Genomic DNA, 13323 nt, shown 5'->3' with positions numbered 1-13323 from the left:
GGCCCAGACAATCATCTGCATTTATCCTCGGGGATTGATCACCACACTTCAACTGGTGAATGGAACAAAGGCACAATGATTACGATGGTTGGCTGGGGGAAAGGTTACATTTTATTCTCACCCAAAGTTGGATGTTCCATTTCTTGATATGTTTTCCCAATTACAATCGTACCCTCCCACCACAATCCTACCCACAATCCTCTAATCATAGTCTTCAAAACCAATCATCACCTGCCCATTTTTCAACATAACAGATAACACGTGCAATACACATACAACCCACAAAATCTGAGAGGAAGTTCTTTAGAATTTTTTTTAAATGCATGTTTTAATCTTAAAAGGATTCGAAGCACAATGCAGGATCATAATATGCTTGAAGAAAAAGCATTGCATGGTTGGGGATTTATGCTGGGCAGCAACCTTTTGCTTTGGTGCTTCTCTCTAGCAACCACACTACTAAAGGTCCTCATACTCAAGGTGGTCAGCATGTGTGGTGGCGTTTCCATGGACTTTCTTTGACACTGCAACAAAAATCTGGTGTTTGTCAATGAAATTTTTACGATGAATCGTCTGAGGCCCTTTTCCTCGAGTTAACGCTATTTGTTCACTGCTTCCACATATGTGCTTGAATTGAATGTAAGGAACAGCAGAGCAAGGCTTGGAGATCAAAAGTTTCATTCACTTTAAATTGTTTGATTTGATAAATATTAAACCTTGTCACATTTATCGCTTCCAAAAATGAACGACCGATTAGTGATTTTCTAAAACAATATTTTTGACACATCGAAGGCTCAGGGAGGTGCTTGCACATATATCACAGACAGGAAAAGGACATTTGAAGACATCAGTGAATTTTTTTTCATGACTTAGGACTCCATTACGAAAGATTGGACAGATGAACACAGTATAGAGGATTTGAAGCACGATGAGCTACATGTGTGGAAACACCAAACTGAGCAACTCACAGTGATACAAGCTAATATCAATTTAAACTGTGGACCCACTCTTTTCTAATCCAGGGATCCACTAGTTTTTTTGTTTTATTTTACAACATCGAGGCTCATGGAGTAGTGAGGTGATAGAGGGTCTGGAGGGATGGTGGGGCAGTTGGGAAACAGTTGGACACAATAAGCAAAGGAATGAATGGACAGGAAAAGCGAGAGGGATTAGGGGTAGAGAGAGTATGGGTAGAGAGAGTATGGGTAGAGAGAGTATGGGCATCGAGAGAGAGGGGTCGAGAGAGAAGAGGGGTCGAGAGAGAAGAGGGGTCGAGAGAGAAGAGGGGTCGAGAGAGAAGAGGGGTCGAGAGAGAAGAGGGGTCGAGAGAGAAGAGGGGTCGAGAGAGGAGGGGTCGAGAGAGAAGAGGGGTAGAGAGAGAAGAGGGGGAGAGAGAAGAGGGAGAGAGAAGAGGGGGGAGAGAGAAGAGGGGGAGAGAGAGGACGTGTAGAGAGAGGATGGGTAGAGAGAGGATGGGTAGAGAGAGGATGGGTAGAGAGAGGAGGGGCATCGAGAGAGAAGAGGGGTAGAGAGAAGAGGGGGAGACAGAGAAGAGGGGGAGAGAGAGAAGAGGGGGAGAGAGAGAAGAGGGGGAGAGAGAGAAGAGGGGGAGAGAGGATGGATAGAGAGAGGATGGATGAGGAGGATGGGTAGAGAGTACAGAGAGAGGAGGGGGAGAGAGGTGGAAGTGGTGTTTTCATGTTAGCACACCAGGGGTGACTATCCCCAACCACCCACATCCATAGGTTGTGGATAGCGAAATGCCCTCTTTAGCTGTGTAAGCAGTTGGGGACAATCTGGTGGTAATTACTGAGGGTTAAGTAGGTTAACCAGTGGAATGGTAATCCTTACAAAATGCTTCAAATACCCAATGATGCAATCATCACTCAGCGAGTCCAAGGAGCCATTAAACATCATCCCCACTGTCTTGTGGGTTATCCATGGTTGTTGCAAGACGAGGTGAAGAAAAACTCTGATGTAACAGGAATGGGCTGGTAATGGAACCCACCACAACCTAATACTAGCATTGAACCCATCACTTTGCTGATGGTAATTGAACAACACAACATATACAGTCGGGTGCAAAAGTATGAGCCCAGGAGGAAATTTATTAATCGAGATGTGATAACAAAAGAAACTAGAACGAGCACTCGGTAGAGCACATACCTCTGCCAAGTTGAACAGTTTATGCTGTGTATCTTACTGATGGGCCGAATCTCGATCCGGACCAGAACCTAAATCTAATTGACTTGTTATTGTCACCTATCCAACTCAATCCACCAAGTTTTGTCACCATCTGCCCACAACTTTTTGAAATATTCTCTTATTGTATACAGTCACGTTTTTGGCCCCATCTCTCAATGGTGAAGTCACTTAGAAAATTAAAAAAAAAAATTTTTTAATCATAACCGGCAGCAGATCTTCACCAAAATCTAATCAATTTGTTCTTGTCACACACCCAACCTGTCCACCAATGTATGTCCGAATCAATAAATAACTTTTTGAGATATCCTGCTCACAGCCAAACAGACAGACAGATAAACAGACATGGGTGAAAACAAAACCTCCTTCCACCTTCAGTGGCAGAGGTAATCATTGTAATTTGAAACCAAAGCACTTTCAAAGGATTACTATGAACTCTGAACGATATAACAAGACTTATAATAATAAGAAAAATCAAATCTGTCATTACATATAAGCAATAATCAGTGTGACCTTCTTTTGCCTTGAGAACTGCCGACCTTTACTCCATTTGGGATTGATTTAATTAGTTTATGGATTATGTTTCAGTCAATCTTTTCCCAAAAGTGTTGTAATGCACTCCAAGGCATAGTCGGACTGCTCACTTAAATTTTAATCTTTTCCTCAAATAAATTGACCCTTCGTTACCTCCGTCACTGAAGGTGGAAAGAGGTTATGTTTTCAACCCTGTCTGGCTGTTAGTTACTTGCCAAAATCAAAGATTTTTCAAGTATATTGGTTGGTTGCATGCATTATTCTGTTTGTTACTTACAAAATCTAAAGATTTCGAAAGTATATTGATCACTTCCGGACTCTGTTTGTTACTTACGAAATCTAAAGATTTCATTTGAAAACTAGCATTGACCAGTGGAAAACGAGCAAATCTAAAGATTTCGAAAGTATATTGATGACTTCCGTCCTCTGTTTGTGTGTTTGTTTGTGTGTGTGTGTGTGTGTGTGTGTGTGTGTGTGTGTGTGTGTGTTTGTGTGTGTGTGTGTGTGTGTGTGTGTGTGTGTGTGTGTGTGTGTGTGTGTGTGTGTGTGTGTGTGTGTGTTTTTGTTTGTAGGCAAGATAACTCGAGAACGGAAGAAGCTACCAATGTCAAATTACACCACGTGATTCAGGAGGGTGATGACTTGCGCCGATTAGATTTTGGTCAAAATCGGTCAAATGTCAAGGTCACAGTGAGAGTGAGGTCAAACATAATTCCGTAAATTCATGTGGAGAAACGGAGTATTTTTGCTTCGGTCGACGTTACGAGTTTGTTTTAACTTCAATTTTAATTTTGTCTTCGGTTTTTGTGATCGCTTAGGACGCTTAAAACTCGGTTGTTGAAATTCTGGTAAAAATCGGATGTTTTGGAGACGTTTTAAGATTGTATAAAAAATATTTCACTCGCCGCGTCACAGCTCGTCAAGTGGTGCAGCGCGCTCGAGCAGAGGCGTCGTTGAGTCACGTAAAGGTTTTCTGTGTGTGCGTTGACGGTGTTTTCGATAAAGATGGTGTTTAAAAGTCATTTTTTATCCCAATAAAGGTTATTGTCGCATGCCTGACTCGCTAAGCCGTCGGATTATGTAAAGATTGTTGGTGGATGGCCGAATAGTACGGTTTTGTGATTTTGATAAAATAATATTAAACAATTGCATGGAGAAATGGAGATTTTTGCTTCGGTCGACGTTACGATTTTTGATGGTTTGGTACAGAATCATCGGAGAAACATCTAGTTTGCGTCGCTACCTTCTCCAGAGACAGCTTTTATTATACAAGGTCAGAGGTCAAGTTGACGATTTCGTAAGTACCAGTCTATGACTGCTTGTTTGTTTGTCTGTCTGTTTTTATGTTTATCACCGACAAGTCACAATTTCAAACCGATTTTCAGGAAACTTCACCACATGGTCGAATTTGTCATAAGCAAGGAGCCTATTCTTTTTTTTTTTTAGGTCAAAAGGTTAACATAGGCAAAAGGTCAACAAATTTATCAAATTTCCAAAATCCTCAATTTTCATCTGATTAACTAAAAATTTGACCAGGATTTGCATATCAGGTCACTGAATTCAACCACCAATTTTTTTTTAGGTCAACAACTTCAGTGATTCTGAAATCTTCAATTTTCATCTGATTTGAAATTTGAAGAGGATTTATATTTCAGGTCACTGAATTCAACCAGCCAATTATTTTGGAGGTCAACATCGGCCAAATTTCTAAAATTCTCAATTTTCATCCGATTGACTTGGGATTTGAAGAGGAGTTGCATTTTATTTTTTCGATACAATGTCGAGGCTCGTATAAGAGTGAACACACAGAATGTATTTATAACAAAGGGAGCAGGAGACAAGAGTGGCAGGAGAGAAAAGCACAAAACAGTGGGGAACAAAGACATGAGATCTGTGGAAGGGAGAGGAATGGGGTGGGGTACATAGGGTAAATAAGATGGACACTCGGGACTTTCAGGAAGAAAAGTACGGAATTTGAAAAACGTGGGTTTGGGGTGGATTAACGGGGGTAGAAAAGATCATGGTTTTGGATGGGGGGAAATAAGAGATGGTGGTGAACAGCTGTTTTGAAGACCTGGAGGGAAAAGTAGGATTGAAGAGAGTGTGGGAGTTTCTTCAAGAGGTGGGGAAAAAGACGAATGAAAGAGTGAAGGTGAGCAGTGATTCTTGATTTTGGTAGTTTCACCAGAAGGGGGTTGCTGGCAGACCTTGAGCACCTTGCAGAAATATGGGGATAATAGATCACAGACAGAACACGGGAGGTTGGGGGGGGGGCAAGGCCAGAAAGGAGACGGGAGAAGAAAGAAAGACCACAGACCAACTGATGGTGAGAGAGTGAGAGGCCCAAAGACTCAGCCTCATTGCAGGAGATGCCAATGATCCGAAATGCCTTGGTTTTCACAACGTGAAGCCAAGAAAGGTGGGAGGCAGGAGCACCAGCCCAGAGGGGAGAGCAGTACTCCATCAGGCTGTGGACGAAAGCTTTGTTTGTGGTCATGAGCTCAGATGTGCCAAGGAAGGACTTTGCATGACTGAGGATGCCCAGTCGGCCACTGGCTTTGGAGGCAAGGTTTGAAATGTGGCTTTCCCAGGAAAGGTCATGGCAGATAGTGAGACCCAGAAGCTTGAAAGAAAGGACTTCTTCCAGAGGATTGTTGAGAAAGTGGATGGGGGGGTTTTCTAAACGGTCCTTTTGGAGAGACATCGTGAGAGTGTGAGATTTGTCCGGATTGAAAGACATGTTCCACGTGTTGGACCAGTTTGTGATTTTACCCAGATCTGCAGTGAGCGAAGAAGCTGCTGCTTGCCAGTCTGAGGGATAACTGATGGTACGGCAGAGGGTGGAGTCATCAGCAAATAGATATAGAGGATTTTCCAGAGTCGGAGAGATCATTGATGAAAACCAGAAAAAAAGCGGGGCCCAGAACGCACCCTTGAGGAACTCCAGCCTGGACAGGAAGTGGGGATTAAAGAACTCTATTTAGGGCCACATGTTGACTGTGACAGAAGAGGAAGTCTGCGAGCCATGAGTGGAGATGGCATTGGATACCATAGGAAGAGAGTTTGGTGAGCAGGGTAGGGTATCAGACCATGTCAAAAGCACGTGATATGTCCAGGGATACGGCTCAGGTTTCATGTCTGGCATTGACCTCCATCCATTGTTGCGAGAGCAGAATCAGCATATCCAGGGTAGAGTGACCTGGTCTGAAACCAAATTGATGATCGGAAATCAAGCCATTGGAGAAGAGGCAGGATTTAATGTCTGAAGCGATGATGGATTCCATAACCTTGCTGATGATTGGGAGAAGGCTTATTGGTCTGTAGTTGCAGGGATCTATTTTTGCACCTTTTTAATGCAGGGCAGTAATGCTTGCTGATTTCCAAGCAGATGGCAGATGACCTTGAGTAAATGAGAGGGTGAATAGAACAGAGAGAGAGTGAGCAAGAGCAGAAGAGCAGGTTTTTAGGACACGTGGGCTGATGCCGTCTGGACCGGTTGCAGAATCTGAGTCGAGGTTTGACAGCAAGCTCTCCACGTTGTCAGGAGAAAAGGACACAGGGTCCAGGGACAGTTGGGTGCGACTGGGTAAGGTGGGTAGAGAAAGCGATGGGTTTTGGACACAAGATTTAGCTGCAAACACCGAGTTTAGGCATTGAGCCTTTTCACGCGCGGTATCAGCAGTGCCGCCATTTGAGGTATGCGAGGGGATGGAGGGGGAACATACACCAGAAACAGATTTGATTAGATGCCACCAGGATTTTGAGGAGAGAGAGAGGTTTGAGAGTTTAGACTTGAGCTTAGAAAGATGTTGTTTTCTGGCTCTCCTGAGGGTAGAGTCACACTTGTTCTGAGCTTTATGGAAGGAACTGAGATTACCCTCAGTTGGGTTTGCTTTCCATGAGGCAAAGGCAAGTTGTTTCAGGACAACTGCCTCACCACAAGCTTCAGTGAACCAAGGGTGGGAGGAAGGGTAGGACAACTGAAGACGAGAGGAGATAAATCTGTGCATGAGGGAGAGCAAGTTTCTTTGAAAGAATTCCCAGGATGAGTTGATGTTGGAGAAAGTAGCAATAGGAGACCAGTCTAAGTTTGATGGCTGCTTGGAAACCCTGCCAGTCGGCTGGAGTGAAATGCCAGACTCGACGGCGGTGAGGTGGTTCTCTGATAATAGCCAGAGAGATGTCCACTTTGACAAGGACGTGGTCAGAAGAACTGATTGGAGCAGAGGAAGAGCAGCAGATATTGTCAGGGAAATTTGTCAAAATCAGATCCAGAAGAGATGGAGTACCATTGGTTGAGATCCGGGTCAGGAAGTTGACCGATTGAGTCAGTCCCAATTAGTCGCAGAAAGCTTTTGCTGAAGTGCCATGACAGGTGAGAGAGGTACCCACACCGAGCCAACTGGCATGATGACAGTTGAAGTCACCACATATGAGGAAGAGAGAGTTTGGATGAGAAGATAGAAGTTGGTCCATGTTTTCGGATAGTGAGGTGTGGATGGAGTCATCACTGTTAGGTGGATGGTACAGTACACATCTAAACATGAGGTGGGAGTGGAGGGGAAGCCGTAGCCAGAGGTATTCCTGGGGGTGTGGGGGAGTAAGGGCAGTGCATGGAGAGTGAGGAATAGAGTCTTCGATGAAGAGAGCAACTACTCCACCAGGACGAGGCTTAGGTCTGTCATACCAGAGGAGGGAGTAACCAGGGAGCGATACTTGGGAGTCAGACACGTCTTGGGGGAGGAAAGTTTCTGTTTGGCAGATTATGTCTGGTTTGTCAGTGGCAACCTGTATGGAAAGATCTGAAAGGTTTGAGCAAATGCCCCGGATATTTGAGGTCCACACTGTTAATGAAGAGGGAGGCGAGGAGGCTTTGGGTGCAGGGGGTGGGAGTGGAGGGGGAGGGTAGGACAAGGAATGAGGGGGGGAGGTAAGGAGGGTTGTTGAAAGTGTGGGGGATTGCAGAATAGCTCAGGGAGAGGGCCAGATGAGGAGGAGAAAAGGCTCTGTGGTGCTGGGGGAGAGGGGGGACAAGAGGGGGAAGAAGGCAGTTGAGGATTTGAGGAGGAGGAGTGAAGAGATGGAGGTGGGAGGGCAGTGGAAGGAGGCAGCTTTGTGGATGAGGGGGGTGCAACTTTGAGAAGGATGAGTAAGGGGGTGAATGGTGGGAGAAAGGTGAGGGGGGAGATTTTTGAATGAGGTGAGAGAGAGGCTTGGAGGGAGAAGAGTGTGATGGTTGCTTTGAGAGTGAGGGGTGAGAGGGGTGAGTTGGCACTGAAATTGGAAAAAAAGAATGGTTGATGGAAAGCGAACATTCATAGCAAACTGGGTTTTTTTTATAAAGTTTTAGGTCAGAGATGCGATTATAGTGGGATTATAGTTATAAAGTGGGAGTTCGTGTATTTTTACTTTTGTTATTAAAAGCAGCCTCGGAAAAATGTCATGATAAGCTATCTTAACATGGATATACACTTCAACATGGATTTTGTCCACGGCAGAAAACTCCTTTGGGGAGGGGGGTAAATTAAGTTGCTACAACCTTCAACATTTGACCCTTTGTCCTCCTGTCAAGTTTGGTTGAGATTGGATAAGTAATGACTGAATGTATAGCGGTGAAGCAGACAGACAGACTGACCGACACCAAATTATGTCCAGTTTTTAGTGTGATTAAAGCAAAATTTGATGTTTGCTAATTGATTACTCACAGAGGTTACTTACAGCCACCACACCAAAACATTTATTTACTAAACGGGTGGGCACATATCACTCATTACCGATCATGCATCGATTGTGTTTTCTGCTCACACATCCTGTATCCAGAAGCTGATTTAAAAAAAAATAATAATAACCGCACAACCACACCAAAAAAACAACCACACCAAAAAAACAACCACACCAAAAAAACAACTCAGGAATTTTAAAATTGCATATTGTATGTGGTACTCACTGTTATTAAATGAAGATCTTTCATAACTGCACCATCTACATCTCACATCTATGAGTTACAGTTGATACAAAATTACATTTAAAACCTATTTTCAGTTATTCGTGAACATTTTGCCTGCACTTTTTCACATTTATCCAAATGCAGTTGACAGTATAACTGAGGATTCGAAAATGCCACCGATATAAAGAAAAATACCTTCTCGTCAAAGGTCCAGTTCATGGCCATCATCTCACGAAGGGTTCGTAGTACCTTGAAACATAGGTCTTCCTCTTGTTCTTCCATCAGCTGCCTTGTATGCCTGATGAGCCTGGCAGTGAAATATTTGACAATAAAACCTACAATATGGTTTCGTCGGTAACAACAATAAAAGTAATATGATCATCCATTGCAAGCTCACCACACAAAACCTGTTGTGGCTGCTGATGCAGTTCGGCAGTTTGCTTCACTATCACAACCCTGCGCCTCTCCATTCACCCAGATTGTGTACGAACCCCAGAATAAATTTTCAAATTTGCCCAACAGGCTTGCTGGAACAGCCAGGCTTAAAAAGCCAGACTCGCATGATGTGCATGATGATATCAATGCTGTAGCATCGTTGCATTAACAATGAAAAGGCATAGCGTTCACTTGCTTTTCACACAATATAGCAATGACACTCATATTAATAAACCAATGAATAAATGGTCACTTTATTGGTCATTACTCTGGACTGCCACATGCTACATTTCGTCCATTAAGCAAACCTGTTTTTAACCAACAACTGCCTTAAAGGTTCAAAAAAGATTTTTTAAACCTTTAAGGTTCGAGTCTTCACTGATTGGAAACATCCCATTAGGACAGGTATAACTACTTCCTTGTTTTCAAAAAGAGCAATAATTCTGGAACCAAAGATAATCGAGGTGCCATTTGCATCATGAATTAGTAACTGGTTTATCATGATAACCAGAATATGGAGTTCAATTCCGCAGCATTCCATAAAATGTGGCATTTTTTGCCTTTTGCACATTATGTTGGTCAAAAATGGTTATGGAGGCCTTGAAGTGTTTTGTGGACAAGGAAGTAGGATTATAACAATATAGGCCCTGCCGATGTAAAGCTGTCATTAACATTTTAATCATGTCAATAATGCAGTGATGCAGTGATGCCATATGCTAGACAATATGGAGACCAAAGACAATGCAGACACATCTCGGCTACAGCATGGACAAGGTGCAACTGTTCCAATTTCGAAAACGCATTGTAGATTAAGTAAAAGTGTAACTAAGGTACACACTTGGTACATATAGGGACTATGAAAGTCAGCTTGGGTGTTAGCCCAAAAACCCCCACTTGCAAAAGCTATTACAAAACAAGGGGGAGGGCAGGGGATCTATAACATCAACACTGCAAGAATGACAGCCAACCAGCATTCTTCCCAAAATACACTGCACTCAGTGATGAGCACCCCTTGCTGACACTGCATCAGACACCAGTTTTCAAATGAACGACACAGTTTTTCTGGGGATCAAATCTAAAAATGGACAGCTCAGAAGCAGAAATCCAAATAATAGTTATTGGCCAAGAATGATGATACAAAGTAAAACGAGAATGGCACTTGGAAGAATGCATACTTCAGCCAGACTGAACAGTTTACGTTTTGTATCCACTGATAGGCCAGGTCTTATCCCAAAATAAAAACAAAATCTAATAGGCTTGTTTTTTTTAACCTACCCAGCTCATCCACCAAGTTTTGTCATAATCCGTCCACAACTTTTTTGAAATGTCATGCTATGTATCACCTTTGACACCATCTCTCAATGCTGAAGAATCACTTAAAAATTAAAAAAAATTATCGGATCCCAATCCAGATCTTCAACAAAATCAAATCAATTTGTGCTTTTGACACCCAAGCCTGTCCACCAAGTTTCATCCAAATCCATCCACAACGTTTTGAGATGTCATGTTATATATCATTTTTAGCTCTATTACTCAATGGTGAAGAATCACTCAAAAATATTTTCGGATCTGGATCTTCACCAAAATCTAATCATTTTGTTCTGGTCACACACCCGACCTGCCCACCAAGTTTTGTCCAAATCCGTCAACAACTTTTTGAGATACTCTGCTCACAGAAAGACAGACAAACAGACAGATAATGTGAAAACTTAACCTCCGCCCAACCTTGGTGACGGAGGTAATTATTGTTATTGTTGTTAATATTTGTGATCGAGGAATGTTATGTAACTAAAATCAGTTTGAATAATATCCTGCAAGGAGTTATTCTGTGGCTCTATCAATAGGTCTTTATGGACCAGAATTTTCTTAGACAGTCATAAAGGGAGTAACCCGAACCCTAATATCTATTGGATCTGACCAAAACCATGAATGGCTTTTGAGCTATTGCAATCAGACTTCTACAAACCTGTATTGCACTTGTGCTTTGAATGCTACATTACAGTGTACTGAGGTTGCACCTCAAGGAACTGATAAATCAAATGGATTATGTAGCATGTCTTTTCAAAAGTTTTTCTGATTATGGAAATTGATAACTACGAGTACGGGCCTGTAGGGGCGGGCCCATAGGTGCGTAAATGACGACTGGATTGGGGCATTATTTCGATAAGATTGGACCAACCGTATCATAAATGGCCATAAATTGGGAAACATACTCAGGTCCCCAGCGTCAATTGTGACGTCATATCAAACGAAGAAGAATTGTGTTGAAGAATTGCCCCCTCTATCTCGCCCCCCTCTCTCTCCCCCCTCTCTCTCCCCGAGTCTCGCCCCCCTCTCTCCCCCCTCCTCTCTCGCCCCTCCTCTCTCGCCCCCTCTCTTGCCCGCCTCTCTCCCCCTTTGTCTCGCCCTTCCTCTCTCCCCCTCCTCTCTCTCACTCCCACTCTCATCCCCCCTCTCCCGTCCCCCTCTTATCTCTCTTGCAGATATTGGTCGACAGATAAATGGCCGTAACTTGGGAACCGCTCGTCCGATTAATATCAAACCTCAAAAAGGCACATCCGCGGGTCCCCAGCAATATTCCTGGCAAGTTTCAATCAGATTGGACCGTCAATCGTGCAAAAAATAAATAAATAAATAAATAAATAAATAAACTAATAAACATAAATTGTGACGTCATTCGTGATGTCATAGCACCGTGTCTTGTCATTGGTCGACAGATAAATGGCCGTAACTTGGGAACCGCTTGTCCGATTAATATCAAACCTTGAAAAGGCACATCAGCGGGTCCCCAGCAATATTCCTGGCAAGTTTCAATCAGATCGGACCGTCAATCGTGCAAATAAAATAAAAATAATAAATAAATAAATAAGCATTAATTGTGATGTCATTCGTGATGTCATAGCACCGTGTCTTGTCATTGGTCGACAGATAAATGGCCGTAACTTGGGAACCGCTTGTCTGATTGATATCAAACCTGGAAAAGGCACACCAGTGGGTCCCTGGCAATATTCCTGGCAAGTTTCAATCCGATTGGACCGGTGATCGTCCAGTTATTAATAATTTGGGAAAAAATTGGCATGATAAGGTGGGAGGTGGAACGACACCTTCAGCTGCCATATATACACCTTTTCAACACTGAAAAAGCAGTAAAATGGCCGTAACTTGGGAACCGCTTGTTCGATTGATATCAAACCTCGAAAAGGCACATCTGCGGAGCCCCGGCAATATTCCTGGCAAGTTTCAATCAGATCGGACCGGTGGTTGTCGATAAACGGCGGTCGCAGACACACACACACACACACACACACACACACACACACACACACACACACACACACACACACACACATTGCTGGAATTATAGATAGATATGTATTATTAAACTATTTACATTTTATTTAATAAAATAGCACAATAAAATTATAATGAACATTTGTAATCACGCTTACAATCGACGTCCTGCACAACGGTCACATTTTGATTCTGCTGGGTCGTAGTGACGTGGGTCAAAAGTCTTTGCAGTGTGAAGAGATCATTAAATACACGTCATGTTGTTGTTCATCTTTCGGCTGCTCCCATTAGGGGTCGCCACAGCGGATCATCTGTTATGATCCGCATACTGATTTGGCATAGGTTTTACGCCGGATGCCCTTCCTGACGCAACCCTGGTTGCCTCTTAAGACACAGGGATAAGGACTGGGTTTCGCCATGATTCCGGGCTGCCCTACACCCTCTCATAGCGCGGCCCAGTGCAGAGCTCCCGTCCTCAAGCGATCCTCCAACCCAAGCCTCCGAGTAGCCGGATTACAGGCGCACGCCACTACGCCCGGTATTAAATACACGTCATGTGATGTCAAAATCAATGTCTCCTGTGTCATTGCAGCTCATCCTGTCCATCGCCGTTCTTTACTTTATGAAGTGCATTTGTAAGAGACGCTAAAATGTGAGCTTTTATGAATTTCAAAGAGGCACACATTTTAAAAGGCAGTGGATGTGGCTTGTACATATGAAGTGAGCAAACCTCAGGTTTGGATCATTTCACCGACTGCTATCAAGACAGTCTTGTTATTCAAATGGCAGTTCAAGGCAAAGGGAATATTGAAACCTAGGTCTGTCCAAACCCTGCAAAACCCAGAATTCCTGTCTAATCCGAGTCCTTGGGAGTAAAGAAATCAGCATGCCATTAAGCCAGTTTCGCAAGGGGAGTG

The 13323-nt window shown here is 43.3% G+C and overlaps 1 protein-coding gene and 1 pseudogene across 1 annotated transcript in view; both read right to left on the bottom strand.

Annotated features, from left to right (window-relative positions):
* Window positions 1-13323, bottom strand: part of LOC147032632 (inositol 1,4,5-trisphosphate-gated calcium channel ITPR1-like) — a 578387-nt gene that overhangs the window by 170585 nt on the left and 394479 nt on the right. Inside the window, exon 35 of the mRNA XM_085850787.1 lies at window positions 8876-8987. Coding sequence (XP_085706913.1) covers window positions 8876-8987 — 112 coding nt within the window. The remainder of the gene's footprint in view (window positions 1-8875; window positions 8988-13323) is intronic.
* LOC147032635 (signal recognition particle RNA) lies at window positions 12806-12946 on the bottom strand (annotated as a pseudogene).

The sequence above is a fragment of the Eptatretus burgeri genome, chromosome 2, assembly GCF_056783735.1.
Source record: "Eptatretus burgeri isolate ZD-2024b chromosome 2, Ebu_testis_v1, whole genome shotgun sequence".
Classification (NCBI taxonomy): domain Eukaryota; kingdom Metazoa; phylum Chordata; class Myxini; order Myxiniformes; family Myxinidae; genus Eptatretus; species Eptatretus burgeri.
This window is presented reverse-complemented; position numbering and strand designations above follow the sequence as displayed.